Source organism: Protopterus annectens, chromosome 13.part0 (genome assembly GCF_019279795.1).
Source record: "Protopterus annectens isolate FY-2018-M chromosome 13.part0, PAN1.0, whole genome shotgun sequence".
Lineage (NCBI taxonomy): Eukaryota > Metazoa > Chordata > Ceratodontiformes > Protopteridae > Protopterus > Protopterus annectens.
In genome coordinates, this window is record NC_056747.1 from 708,922,607 (window position 1) to 708,935,094 (window position 12,488).

The 12,488-nt window shown below is 45.8% G+C and overlaps 1 protein-coding gene across 1 annotated transcript in view; it reads left to right on the forward strand.

Annotated features, from left to right (window-relative positions):
• UNC119 (unc-119 lipid binding chaperone) overlaps positions 1–12,488 on the forward strand; it is a 756,954-nt gene that overhangs the window by 536,761 nt on the left and 207,705 nt on the right. The window contains exon 3 of the mRNA XM_044054397.1: positions 9,310–9,412. Within this exon, the coding sequence (XP_043910332.1) occupies positions 9,310–9,412 (103 nt within the window). The remainder of the gene's footprint in view (positions 1–9,309; positions 9,413–12,488) is intronic.

Consider the following 12,488-nt stretch of genomic DNA (forward strand, 5'->3'; position numbering starts at 1 on the left):
AAGCTCGCCCCCGAGATGCCACATCCAATTTGTAGTGGGAAATGAAAGTGTGCAGGGAAGACCACGTAGCCGCAGCACAAATGTCACTAATGGCAAGCTTAGAATGGAATGCTATTGAAGTAGCCATAGCTCTTGTAAAGTGAGCTTTGACAGAGGTTGTAAGCTCTTTATTAGAAGAGGAATAAGCTTGACTAATACAGTCCCTGATCCATTTGGCAATAGTGACCTTTGTGACGGCTTTGCCCAATTTATTATCCGAAAAGGACACAAACAATTGATCTGTTTTCCTTGTTTGTTGGGTCCTGTCTAAATAAAAACGCAATTGCCTGTGAACATCCAATGTGTGGAAGATGTATTCCGCTTTGTTTGAGTACTTTGGAAAGAAAACTGGAAGTTCTAATGACTGTTGCAGGCAAAAACTGGAACAAACTTTAGGGACAAAGGATGGATTAGGCCTGAGGGATACTCTATCTTTGTGAAAAACCAGGTACGGTGGTTTTACAGATAGAGCTTGAAGCTATGAAACCCTTCTGGCAGAAGTAATTTTGACCAGAAAGGCAGTTTTCCAAGATAGAAATTTCAAATCACATGTTGCTGCCGGTTCGAAGGGGGAGGAGGTTAAAGCACGTAATACCACATCGAGATCCCACGGAGGAGCAGGATGAGAAATCGGAGGTCGTAAAAGCACAGCACCTTTCATGAAGGTTTTACACAATCTGTTGCTCATTAAAGGTGGGTTTATAGATTCAGGAAAATTGGAAATAGCTGCCAATTGGACCTTGATGGTAGAGACTGAAGAACCTTGATTGAATAGGGAAGTTAGAAATTTCAGGACTTCCGATACAGGAATAGTGATGGGATCCAGACCCCGGAGTTGAGCCCAAATAGCAAATCTCTTCCATTTGCTAGTATACAATTTCTTAGTGGCAGACTTGTGGGCCGATGATAAAATATGTATGACTTCCGGGTCTAAGGAATGATTCCTGACTATAGTCGGAAGAGGAGGAGCCAAGCTGTTAACTTCAAAGTGTGAAGGGACTGGTGGAGTTGTCCCGACTGATGAATTAATAGGTCTGGGATCTGATCTAGGAACCATGGACCGTCCAGTGCATATTTCCGAAGATAGGGGAACCATACCTGACGAGGCCAGTAAGGGGCAACTAAGATCATTTTGCTCCCCAAGTGAGATGCCTTTTGGATCACTCTGGGAAGGAGGGGAACTGGAGGGAAGGCGTATAGCAAGCCGGTGGGCCAAGGATGGGCTAATGCGTCCATAGGACTCTCCCCTGGAGCTGGAGTGAGAGAGAAGAACTTTCTGCACTTCGTGTTCAGCGGGGTTGCGAAGAGGTCGCAACAAGGAGTTCCCCATCTGCTGAAGATCTGAGTTGTCACTGCATTGTTCAGAGACCACTCGTGAGGAGAGAGGATAGTTCTGCTTAGTCTGTCGGCTATCACGTTGGATTTGCCAGGGATATGAGTTGCTACCAAAAAACGTCTGGTCGCCACTGCCCATTCCCAAACTCTCATGGCCTCTCTGCAAAGAGGGTAGGATCTGGTCCCTCCCTGCTTGTTCAGATACCAGACTACTGACATGTTGTCGGAGTGAACGGCAATTACGCCCTGAGGGAGGTAATCGTGGGGGCTTGTAGAGACAGAAGCACCACCCTCATTTCTAAAATGTTGATGTTGATATGAAGGAGACTCTCTTCTGAATGCCATTTGCCTTGGACTGACCTGCCCAGGGAATGCCCCCCCCCACCCCATCTGGGAGGCGTCCGTAGTCAAAGTGGCTATAGGAGGAGGTGGAACAAAGGGTCGTCCCTGATCCAGATTGGAGGGCACCAGCCACCAGCGAAGGTCCCGTTTGCAGGTTTCCGTGATCCGTATGAGGTAACTGAGAGGGAGATCCTGAAAGGACCACTGTGTCGAAAGGAGCCACTGGAGAATTCTCATATGCAATCTTGCTTGGGGGACTAGAAGAACAGTGGCCGACATAGAGCCCAATAGCTGCAGGACCATCCTGGCTGGAGCTTTGGATCTGAGAAGCAAGGCTCGGACTTGAGCCTGTATAGTTTGTATCCTTTCTGTAGGAAGATAGACCCGCATTCGGTTTGAGTCTATTTCTACTCCGATGAACCTTATGCGCTGAGATGGCAGCAACACAGACTTTGGCCAATTGAAGGTGATTCCGAGGGAAGTGCCTAGTGATATTGTTGCTTGAAGGTTCTGCAGTAGTAGATGCCTGGAGGTGGCAGTTAGGAGCCAGTCATCCAGATACGGAAACACCTGGAATCCTAGACTCCTCAGGTGAGCAGTCACGATCGCCAAACATTTGGTAAACACCCTGGGGGCTGTGGTGAGACCAAAGGGCAGTGTGCAGAACTGAAAATGACCGTCTCCCAGGCTGAAGCGCAAATGTCTCCTGGACACCTGATCTACCAGGATGTGGTAATAGGCGTCCTTGAGATCTATGGAGCACATCCAAACACCTTTCTCCAGCAGTGGGAGAATGGATTGTAAGGTGACCATTCGGAACTTGGACTTTTTGACTGAACGATTTAGGATGCTGAGTTCCAAAATGGGCCTCAAGTCCCCGGTCTTTTTTGGCACCAAAAAGAATCTTGAGTAAGTCCCTAATCCGATCTGGTCTGCGGGAACCGGTTGGATGACTCCTTTTTGAAGCAGCTTTGAGACTTCTAAGGCTGCCATTTCCCGTTGACTGGGTGGCGGGTCCGGGATTTTCTTGGACGGAGGTGGGGAGTGAGAAAAGGGGATGGCGTAACCTCCGGCGATGATTCGAAGCACCCATCGGTCCTGAGTGATACCTTCCCAGGCTTTTAGGTGCCTCGAAAAACGACCCCCGGCTGGCTCCGGAGCTGCACAGTCGGGCAATCCTTCAGGGATTGTGGAAGGCTGAAGAGCCACGAAAGGACTCGCGGTCTCCAGTGTTGCGGGGCCCTCTGCCGCCTCTGGGATGGCGTCTTCCAGAAAAATTTCCCCCTCCTCTGCCTCTAGAAGGGGGATCATCCTGCTGCGAGGGATAAGACTTCTGGGATTTACGGAACCACATTTTCCCTCCTCTTTTAGCCTTGGGATAAGGCCGAAAGGGAGTGGAAAATTGTGCCCCTACAGCAGTCAAAGTCTTACCTTTTTGCTCGCAGCGGGTCAATGTGTCCTTTACCTTGGGTCCAAACAAAGAGGACCCATCAAAGGGAGCGTCGGCAAAGGAAGACTTAAAGGCTTCCGCAAAATGACACAGGCGGAGCCAGGCTTGCCTCCGTAGAGCAACACCCGTACACGCCGCTCTACTCGCCCCCTCGGCCGCATATGAAATGAGCCTCATGGACGAGTTTGATATCGATGACAGAGTAGCCAACTGAGAGCCAACCGTCTGGGCCAGCTGCTCAGGTAGGTTACCCAAGAGGGTATCTGAAAGCTCCTTGATCAGATCCCTCTGAAATCTAGTGAAGTGCGTTAAATAGTTCAGGGACCTTAAGGTAAAGGCCGCTGAACTAAGGGTGTGCTTCCCGTACCGATCCATGCTCCTAGACTCCTTATTAGGAGGATGGATGGACGTTGAAGCCTCTGCTACATCTTGTTGGGTAGCAGATGCCACCACCAAGGCATCTACAGCCACACCTTTGGTCAAAAACTCCTTCTCTGTGGGTGCTGATAAGAACTTATTTGGGCGAGCAGGCACCGGTTCCACAGAGTCTGGATGTTCCCACGCCCTTCGACAGATCAAATCTAGGAGCTCGTCGAAGGGCGGAGACACCCAGGAGGCGGAGGGCTGAGCCCCGAAGGCCTTGAGGAGCACCGACTCGTCAGCAGAAGGGGGTTTGGAATGCCAGCCGCCTCGTTGTTTGAGGGCTTCCAAGATGTCTGCAAAGGAGACATCATCTGAGGACGACTTAGGGGACCCCTCTGCATCATCAAGATCGGTGTCCGACGTGAGAGACTCATCGGGGGAGTCGACGTGCTTCCTCTTGCACGGTCTTTTCCTTGGGGGTTCCTCTGAAGAAACTTCAGAGGGACCTCCAGGAGGGGGAGAACCCCCACTGGGAGTGACCTCAGGCCCCGGGGCTCGCTGTCTACGGACAGGGGGACTACCAAAGACCCAGTCTCCGTATGTAGGGAAAGTGCTGGTGAGACCGTGGAGGTAGCCAAAGAAGATTTGGCCAACGCACTCCTCATGGCCCTGAAGGCCGGACCGCCAGAATCCTGGGAAGGTCCAACCCCCGTGGCCATGACAGTAGACTGTACCCCCGCAGCCGACGCACCGAGAGGAAGGCTCGGAACCGAAAACATCGGTCCCGAAGCGTCCCCCCCCGGGGCCGACGGAGGAGGTCCGTGTACCGAACTCTGACTCGAGAGCCGGGGTTGGAGTAAGGGTTGGAGCCGACCCGAAAACCTCCATCGGCTTCACCAGTACCGGCTCCAACGGTGCCGAGGCTGTTGGAGGAGGAACCAGAACTACAGGGTGGGCCATCGGCTCCGAAGCCGAATGGGCTGGAGCCGAAACTAATTTCTGGAATACAGGAGACTGAAACAGTCTTAGGAGCACCCTGTCGATATCCGAATCCGACATCTTGGAAGATCGGGAGGAAACCGACCGGGTCCGAACCGACTTCTCCATCGGCTCCGAAGGACTAGGGGACCGGCTCCGAATAGACTCGACCAGTATCGGTGCCGAGGGCGATTCCAAACAATTTCCCTCGGTGCCAAGGAGGGCTTCGGCGCCGTAGGGGAAGAGTCTGAGCCGGCAACCCTCATCGGCTCCAAAATCAGTGGAGCCGATGAAGGTGACCCGCCTCTCGAAGCCCCAGCCATCGGCTCCAAAACCAGGAGTCGAGACTGGAGGCATCGAGGCAGACCGTTCCGCCCTCAGCTCCGAAGTCCGTGGAGCCGATGGAGAAGCCTGCCTAGATTTCTTAGTAGTCCGTTCCGACGGGCTGGTCAGAGCCGACGCTTTCTTTTTCTTAGCTGGAGAGGAAGATAAGGCCTCCTCGAAGGAGGGTTTGATAAGCCCTTTTAAGATTAATTTATTCTTCCTCTCTTGTAGGACCCTAGAGGAAAAAGCGTGACACACGCTGCAAGACTCCTATAGGTGTTTGGCGCCTAAACAGTACACGCACGAGGAGTGATCATCGGTGATGGACATTTTATAATTGCATCTCGTGCACTTCTTGAATCCTGAGGGTCTATGCTCTTTGGACATAATTCCTGTAAACACAATACTATGTATGTAACTAAAGAAAGATTTCAACAACAATAAAACCTTTTTTTTTTTTTTTAAACGAAATGCCAAAATTAACAAGTACAATACAAGTACAAGTACAAACACCAAAAAGGAGGGCCAAGAACCCTCTAACTTAAACAGGTACTTGACCTCTCTAAAAATAAGAAAACTCGCTAAAGAATAGGGGAAGGCCCCTCTAACTTAAACGGAAACCATTCCCTAATCAATCACACAAAATTTACCACAAAATTTTACCAAAAACACACTGATACACAACGATAGCTGTTAAAACAGCTTTTGGGTAAAGAACAAAGAATTTCCCGACAGGAAAACTTTAAGAAAAAACAGCACTTAGCTCAGCCAAGTTTGAGACCATGTCCTAGCTTGTAAGCGGCAAACGAGATCTGGGGGATTAGTGGTGGTGCATCCTGGGATAGAGAATAGCTCAGCCAATAAGAGGCTTCGCTCTATAGCATAGCGTGCAGAGTCGGAGCCGAGGATCGGCTCCGAGCCCATCAGTACAGAATGTAGGCGAGATAGGATCACATAACATCTTATGATACAACTGACACTGATTAATATATTTTTATGGAACATATACAATACAGGCACTATTAACTTAGTGCTTCCTGAAACTGTGATGTTGTGGGGGTAGTAAATGGTGCAGAATCCAAGCAGCAGCTTCAGTGGGGAAGGATTCTCAGTTTAGTCTGTTAGAGAGTGACAAACACACTACTAAAGAGTGGTATAATTCTTGGGATTTTCCACTCAGACTTCAGCCTCAGTGAGGGAGCTCCTCAGGATTCTGGGTCTCATGGCATCAACGATTCTCATGGTACCACTTGCAAAAAAAAAAAAAAAACACATGAGAAAGATACAGTGGTATCTGAAATCTCTGTGATCCTACCATTAACAGTCATTGATTTTTCAAATTCTAGTCTTGCGATTTCTAAAAAGGCAGAACATGTTTTGGAGACATCAAATTTCTCAGACTCCAGGTCATCCCTTCTCCCCTTCTGCTCCAAAACAGTCATTCATAACAGATGCCTCAGACTGAGCTTGTGGAGCAGTATCAATGGGCATAAAAGTGCAGGGTCTTTGGGACAAATAACAGTCCAAAACCAATAAATGTAAAAAAGATTCAGTCTCTTATAAATGCTGTCAACTCTCTGAATCATATGTGGTCCCTGGGACCTATTCAAGTGTTTACAGACAGTGCCACAGTGATGTGGTACATAAACTAGCAAGTGGGAACCATGTCATATCCACTGCATAGACTAACTATGTTAGCATGAGATATAACTTTACAGTACTGTCTCGGTCTGCATTGCAAAATTGTGAACGATCAGCTGAGCAGGACCAGGCAGATCCCCATGAATGGTAACTGAATCAGGGGATCTTCCAAGATTTGCCCCATCTGTGGGAAACTCCTCAGGTAGATCTTTTTGTCTCCTCTGTAAACAATCAACTGGCAAATTTCTGTTCCAGGACTCTATGTAAGAAGTCCTGGAAGACGGGTGCCTTTTCTTTTCCTTGGACCGGAGTGTCCCAGTATGCCTTTCCACTGACTTCCAGAATACTTCTGAAGATTCATAAGATCATTTTTGTAACTTCCTCCTTGGCCCAGGCAAAAGTAGTTTTCCCTTCTTTTGGTATTGGCCAGAACCAATTAAAAGAAGCTTCCTCAAAGACTGAACTTCTTCATACAAGATCAGGGATGTTTAATACATCCTTACCACAAACAACTGCAGTTGACTGTCGGATAATAGCATTTTAATACCTTTTAGGCACTTGTTTTCTGAGGATGCGCAGACTGTATTAATGGATGCAAGAAAGCCTGCTTCTGCAAAAATCATGTATTAGCAAATGGAAAAAAGATTTCTAGTTGGTGCCAACAAAATAACCAGCATCCATTCAAGGCTAGTGTTTCTCTGGTTTTACAGTATTTGTTGAGAGTTAGTATCCTATAGCCTGTCATACTCCTTGGTCAAGGTTCATTTATTGGCCATTTCAGTATGCCTGCCCATGGATACTCCTCTTTCAATGCAGCCTCATGTCAAAATGTTTTTGAAAGGGATTCTCCACACAAAGCTTCCAAGACAACCAGTGGGGTTTCCTATCTTAATTTTGTGTTTATAAACGCTAACACTTACTCCAAAACAGTCTCATTGCTCTGACTTTTGCAAGAGGAGTATCTGAGTTGCAAGCTCATATGATGGGTCAGCATTATCTCTCTTTCCACAAAGATAGGGTTTCCTTGAGAACTAATCCTCCTTTTATGCCTAACGTGGTATGCATGTTTACATTAATCCAATCTATTCATCTTTCCCTGTCTTCTTTCCAAAACTTAAAAACTAGGAAGAAAGGAAACTCCTTACCTTGGATGTCGATAGACAACTTTGGTACTACTCTGACAGAAAAAAAACTCTTTCAGAACTTCTGAGTGGTTCATTTCTTGTGAAGGTAAGAAGAAAGGACTTTTGTCAAAGCAGCCTATTTCCAAATGGTTGCCTCAGGCTATTTCCTTTTGTTCCCACCACAACAAACTAATTTTGGGCAGAGTCAGGTCTCACTGTTCCAGGGCCTTGGTTTCATTTATGGCTTTTTGGAAAGTGCTGAATTCTAGAAAAATTCTAGAAAAAGCAACTTAATCCTCTGTGCATACTTTTACAAAGTATTATAAACGAGATTCCTTCTCCAGTCTAGGGTCGTCTTTGTTTGGAACATTTTATAGGGTCTTCTTAACCCTTGTTCCTCCTCCCAGTTCTTTGCAGCTTAGGCTACTGCAACAGTGATCACAGTGATGAACATAATAACAGTTGTTTAAGTAGACTTACTAGATGTTCAGATCATCACTACTGCGGTATTTGCATGTATCAGCACCCTCCTTTCTTCTCCCTTATTTTTTTGTGTATTTTTTGTAAGGGTATGGACATGTGTATTTTCTTCTCCTAGTGTTGTCCTTTCAGGGCTTTAGCCTCCTTCTCTCTGTTAGCATAAAAGCTTTGAAGGGCTTGCCCTGCAAACCTGGGTTTTAGCCAGCTCATCTTGAGATAATTAATTGTTTGGGTGCATGGAAGGTGCCCTGAAGCTTTGAAAACTGTCCGTCTATCTTATCTTATGCAAGATATAACCCTTGTTGTTTAGGCGACTGCAGCAGTGATCATCTGAACATTTACTGTTATGCTAAGTTTACTTACACAACTGTACTATTCAGCAGTGTGAATTGGTGAGCGTTTCACACACATTTTCATGGTAGAAACTGTGAATAACTGTAGTAGTTACTCTACTGAATTGGTAGGAACTGGTTAGAACTGTGTGGGGTGGGATCTTTGAGAACACTAGGTGAACCAAATAGCACTCATGTTCTCAGCACCCTCTGAAAATGTATTAGACTACTGTCACTTGAGACAGTAATGTCTAAAACAAGATTTCCAGTATTATTTCCCCTTTCACACTAGGCTTATTGTAGACCTGATAATCATCCTATATCCTTACTGAGAAGTAGTACTAGTGATCTTCTACTTTTGTTATTCCTGGTGTCATTAAACATTAGCGTTGCTTCTGTGACAGTGAACCAACCTTAATTCTCTGTTCTGTGTAAGTACACCAGTCACCACTGCCATTGATTAATGCTTTTGCTTTTTTTTTTAAGTCATTACCATTTATAGCTTTATAGGGATTTATGTTCACTGCACATAATATGTTGTTGCGGAGGACTATGTGTGTGTGTGTGTGTGTGTGTGTGTGCCGAGTAGTTAAGTAACTTGTTCGGGCATGCACAGTATGGAAGTTAAGGCTGCCTATGAATCTATGAACCTATGTGAAGCAAGTCAAGTTTGGAAATATGTAGATTATTCATGTTTTATTACTGTTGCATTAAGTTATACTCTCCATACAACTGGACAGCATTTTCCAGGCACCCCTTTAGTGCTTTATCTTTGTAAATAGTAGTGAGAGACATCTACAGTGATCTGTTACCCAAGTATTCTTGTACTTTTTTCCCCTAATTTGTGCATGTTGACCTTAACCCATAATTAATTTTTTGCATTTCTTTTCATTATTAACAGAACGAGAGCATGGAGACAAGAAAGATATTGACCACAATGCTGGACGATTTGTTCGTTATCAGTTTACCCCAGCCTTTCTCAGACTTCGGCAGGTTGGAGCAACGTAAGTCATTGTCTTAATATTATCTAAGGGTTTTTTCCTAATGTGCTTTTACTATTTTTTTCTATTTAATGGTTTATTGCCAGTGGAGCCAAGAAAAATTGTCCATTAGTCAGCTAAAGTGATGCAGAGGTATAAAGCCCTGCCTACGTCCTAACCAGCCAAAGTTCAACTAATAGATCTGGAGCTTGAAGGAGCTGACAGCAGAGGTGGGAGCTGGGCCAGGATGCCTGTAGCCACATTATGTCAGAGGAGAGGTGGTGTTGCAGTGTGTCTACTTGGGAGATGCCGTGTGGTCACCAGACCACTGTCTGATAGCCCCCATTAGTGAGTGAATAGGAACATGTACTCACAAGACAAAGACATTGTGGGGTCCTTGCAGTGCCACAGGTAGCTTTCTATTTACAGTAAGATAGCTACATGCATTTTATTCAGGTTACATGTTTTAAATATTCTGAAGACTGTCTGCTTTTGTTGGTCTTTTGGATCTTTAAAGCATTGTAAATAACTGATTCAGGTGACCATTGGCAGCTTTGTGAAATGCATAAGCTCACACGACAAATAATTGCAGCAGTGGTTTCGGAGCTGGGCATAACTTTGTTAGTGTCTAGCTTGAGCTGATCCATTGATCCCATCTTGAGGACCCATTCTCCATCTTTTCCTGAATCCCTAGTAATGATTGACGTTTTAGTCAATATAACTGAAGAATTTAAGTGATTTCAGTCATTCAGTGCACAGAAATACTCTAACATTTATCTTGTTCTTAGTATTCTGTTCCTTACGAGAACAATCTACTTCCTTGCATGTTTGGCTGTTTCACTCATTTTGAATACTGTAAATCAGTATAGTCAGGGTACATCTTGCAGGGGCACTTTTCTGTGATAGCAGTGGTACAGCTCCACTCTTTTGGGAAGCCAGAACTGCCTTATTGAATGATCCATTCTCTCTTCATGCTTGAAAATCTTGCAGAGTGGAGAGCTATAACACAAAGTCCCTATTGTACCATAAGTGATACACCAGTGAGACCACATTATAACATTGGGCCACACTGCAGATGTATTGTTACATTATTGAAGGCATACAACATATGCTCTGTGACACCATGTACAATGTTTGTAAAGGCCCTGTTTGACATTGTGATTTATGAGATATTCTGCTGAGGCCACGTTATGGCACAACAGATATCTTTACGATAGTCCCAATGTAACACAACAGACATTTCAAAGAGATCTTAATACAGCACAGTGGTGCAGTGGTAGCATCGCCACCTCACAGCAAGAGGTTCTCTGGTTTGATTCTCAGCTGGGGTGCCTTCTGTGTGGAGTCTTCATGCCCCCCCCCCCCTGTGTTTGAATGGGTTTCCTCCGGGTGCTCCGGTTTCCTCCCACTTTAGAAAGACATGCGTCTGGAGCATTTCTCCCCAGCTCTCCTCATTCCAAGTTGGACTTTCCCGGTTAATAAATAAATGTTAAATAAAATAAAAATTAATAGTATGACGTTCTTCGTGTTTCACTGTTGCAGTCATCACACTTTGCTTGTTTGCCTACAAGTAGCCCTCAGTCGGCCCAAATACCAGAGTCTTGGGATTTCTGCGTCTGATGCTGTCACCTCTTCCATGACGTCAGGTCATCATGGGTATAAAACATGCAGCCGACGCCATTACATCAGCTTTTCTTGCCGCGTGGGAGCCCGAAACAGAAGCAGTTTGCAAATGCCGGTTGGCCACTTCCTGAAATTTTCATTTTTCGAGTTTCAAACCTGAAGTCTTCTAAAGCTAATTACCCCGTTGGGGATCCTTTTATCTTGCTCTAACCAATGTCATAAAAAGTTAACAATTGTCTTGCCTGTGGAAAGCAAATGCCTCACAGAGATTTTCTTTCTTACTGCATCATCTGTTTAGCCCCAGACCACGACGTTCCTCGCTGTAGGTTTTGTGCCTTGTTTAATGCCCAAACTATTCATCTTTGGGCTATCTTTGTTGCAAAACTCTTTCACTCTCGTTCTCCGTATTCCGAAATGGCTTCGATAAGCCATCCGACTACTGATCTTCCAAAAAAAAGTAAGGATAAAGACAGAGACAGACTGCATAGGTCCAAAACTGCCGACGACACTTCCGTTAAGCTAGTCGCCAGTCCGCCGGTACTCAGTGAGGTGCTTTTGCAGCCCCTGATACCCATTTCTACAGATTCGCAGGCCTCTGCTGAGACCCATTCGGAGTCTGGTATGCCGCGAGATGCTTCTTTGACTGTGAAACCTGCAGATGTCTCTACCTTGGATGGGTCCGGAGCCGCTGTGCAGGCACTGGCTTCTGAGGGTGTATTCCGACCTTCTGATGTTCGCATTAAACCGAATGCTTCGTTTTTGACTAAAACTACCAAGTTTCTCAGGCTCAGAGTTTGCACTCCGCCTAGAAAACCGACTATCAAAGCACATGCCCAAGCCCCCTTGCCATAGAAACAAATGCTTAGAATGGCTGAAAACCTTATAACTTTAATTAGGGGAAGCCAGCCTTCCCCCTCTAAAAGGCAAAGAATTGATTTTCCTTCTGATTCTACAGACCATGAGTCCGATGACTCTGATCCCTCTGATTACCAGGACATACCCTTATCTACCTATGAGGATTCAGATGCAGAGGATTCCATACCCTCTGCCTCCCCTCCAGAGGACTCTTCTTTTGGTGAAACCTTGCATACTTTAAGAGAGCATTTCCACTGGGAATGCCAGGACTACCCTCAGTCCAAAAAGAGGCTCAAGAGAATTTTAAACTTGCCTCAGCACAGGCCTCTAGCTATACCCCCTGTCCTGGACATTGTAGATGATGTCTTCATGGAATCCAGTCTTACTCCTGATACTTTACCACCAGCTCCTAGAAAGCCTGACAGGTACTACAGAGTACCTGACTCACAAATTTCTCTTTAAGAATTCCACAGTGGATCCAGAGACTATTTCCCAGGGACCTAAAGGCATTAAGGCTACTACAGCCAAAAACCCTACCCCTTTGGACAGAGATTCTAGAGCTTTAGACAGATGGGGTAAGAAGGTGTATATACCTCTGCAACACTTGCCATCAGGGCTTTGA